The sequence below is a fragment of the Nestor notabilis genome, unplaced genomic scaffold (assembly GCF_000696875.1).
Source record: "Nestor notabilis isolate BGI_N333 unplaced genomic scaffold, ASM69687v1 scaffold4678, whole genome shotgun sequence".
NCBI classification, from domain to species: Eukaryota; Metazoa; Chordata; class Aves; order Psittaciformes; family Psittacidae; genus Nestor; species Nestor notabilis.
In genome coordinates, this window is record NW_009940423.1 from 28,550 (window position 1) to 30,269 (window position 1,720).

Genomic DNA, 1,720 nt, shown 5'->3' on the forward strand with positions numbered 1-1,720 from the left:
CCTACAGGATCTGTTTGAAATTACTAAAGTGCTAGTTTTCAGCACACCATTAGAATTGTGTGGTTAGCTCATACGGGCTTTCATTGACAAGTGCTGTAAAAATATCTGTAAGGTTAAAAAATATTTGACTTAGGAAGTCTTTAAACCATGACATAACTTGAAAGACATTTTTGTAATACATTCATTTTATTGGATGTTTTTAATTTCCCATGTGCAAAGGTAAGGTTGTAAGAAACTTATGAAAAAAATTAATGTGTTTCTGCTGGATGCTCAAACAAGAGAAAATTGAAAATAAGATGGTCTATTTTTACTGTTTAACTATAGCAGACACTTGCTACTAGTGTAACACTGTACTTAGCTCTTCAGTGTTATATCTGATGATTTAAGTTTTGGGAAGGCTGTACCTTGGCTGTAACAGCTCTCATGTCTCTCTAAGTAGTTATTTAGCAGTTTCTGTTTATGAAATTAATTTGCCTACTTCAGTATACTACTTTATGTATAATATTTATGTTCCTAATATTTTTAAATGGGAACAACTGATACCAAAGCCAAAATTAAAGTGTAGAAATAATTGGCTCTTTTTTCCTCCAGGACTGATTCTTACATTATCTGTGTTTATTGAACTAATACAGCTTTTGATAAATATTAGGTATAGAAAGAATGGGTAACTTCTGGCATAGATACCTGAAGTTACATGCACTCTTAGTTCATTACTGAGGCCTAAATATACAAGTATTAATATTTAATATACATTGCCAATGCCTAATTTTTTCTGAGACTGCAAGATATCACAGCAATTTAAATACAGTAGCAAAACCTGAAATGCAGCAGAATGCTGGGATTATCAAAAATGTCTTTTAAAAATAAAACCCCAAACATTAGGATAAGGTAGTCTGAATGTATTTGTATAACGTCTGGTGGCATATATAAGGGAGTTATCCTGTGCAAAAGTGGTTGACCCCATTTCTAGATTCTGGGTTGTGTATAATTTTGTGTGTATTGTGGCTGCTTTAGCTTGTGCCTGTGCTTTGCTTATTGTCACTAATGCTTAGTTATTTTCCCTCCCTGTGGTACGTGGTATTGGGGTTATATCCTAGCTCTTAATACAGATACAGCTGCTGGACTACTGATACGCAGTATTCACCTGGTAACTCAAAGACTCAACTCACAGTGGAGGCAGGACATGAGTATCTCACTGGCTGCACTGGAGCTTCTGTCTGGGCTGGCAAAGGTAAGAGGTTAAATGTGCTCTGGCCACTTCTCAAAGAGTGATCATAGTCCTGGTCAGGTGAAAGTCATGCTGTGAAACAGTTGTCTGTCTGAGTTAGTCAGCAAATGTTCTGTTTGGATGCAAGAAAAACAGTACTCCTTTGTACTTCATATTCTCCTAACATGAATGGGGCTCAAATAACGTGTGCCCTGTAAATGCCTGCTGCCTCAAAGGGAAGCTCAGTGGGCTGTTCAGATACACATGCCAGGGTATTAAGCAACTTAATTGCCTTTTTGGTAAGCATGGTACCTCTTTTTTCCCCTTCCATCTCACCTTGGAAATAGTTTTCTGAGCTTAGAAAATAATAGTGTGTTTCTAATAAGAAGGCGTCATCTTCAGAACTTTATCTGCACACAGTGCTTTTTAAAACTAGTTCTTTTCCAAAAGAGTTTTGTGGAGGAATCCTCATCCTCTCCTTGCTTTACACAGGTGAAAGTGGCAGTGGATTTC

At 36.7% G+C, this 1,720-nt stretch overlaps 1 protein-coding gene across 2 annotated transcripts in view; it reads left to right on the top strand.

Moving 5' to 3' along the window:
- Positions 1-1,720, top strand: part of RALGAPB (Ral GTPase activating protein, beta subunit (non-catalytic)) — a 47,423-nt gene that overhangs the window by 23,367 nt on the left and 22,336 nt on the right. Inside the window, exons 15-16 of one of the 2 annotated variants that reach the window (XM_010020327.1) lie at positions 1,098-1,231; positions 1,700-1,720. The exon at positions 1,700-1,720 is cut by the window's right edge and continues 195 nt beyond it. In XM_010020327.1, coding sequence (XP_010018629.1) covers positions 1,098-1,231; positions 1,700-1,720 — 155 coding nt within the window. The remainder of the gene's footprint in view (positions 1-1,097; positions 1,232-1,699) is intronic. The other variant, XM_010020328.1, reaches the window with a different exon arrangement.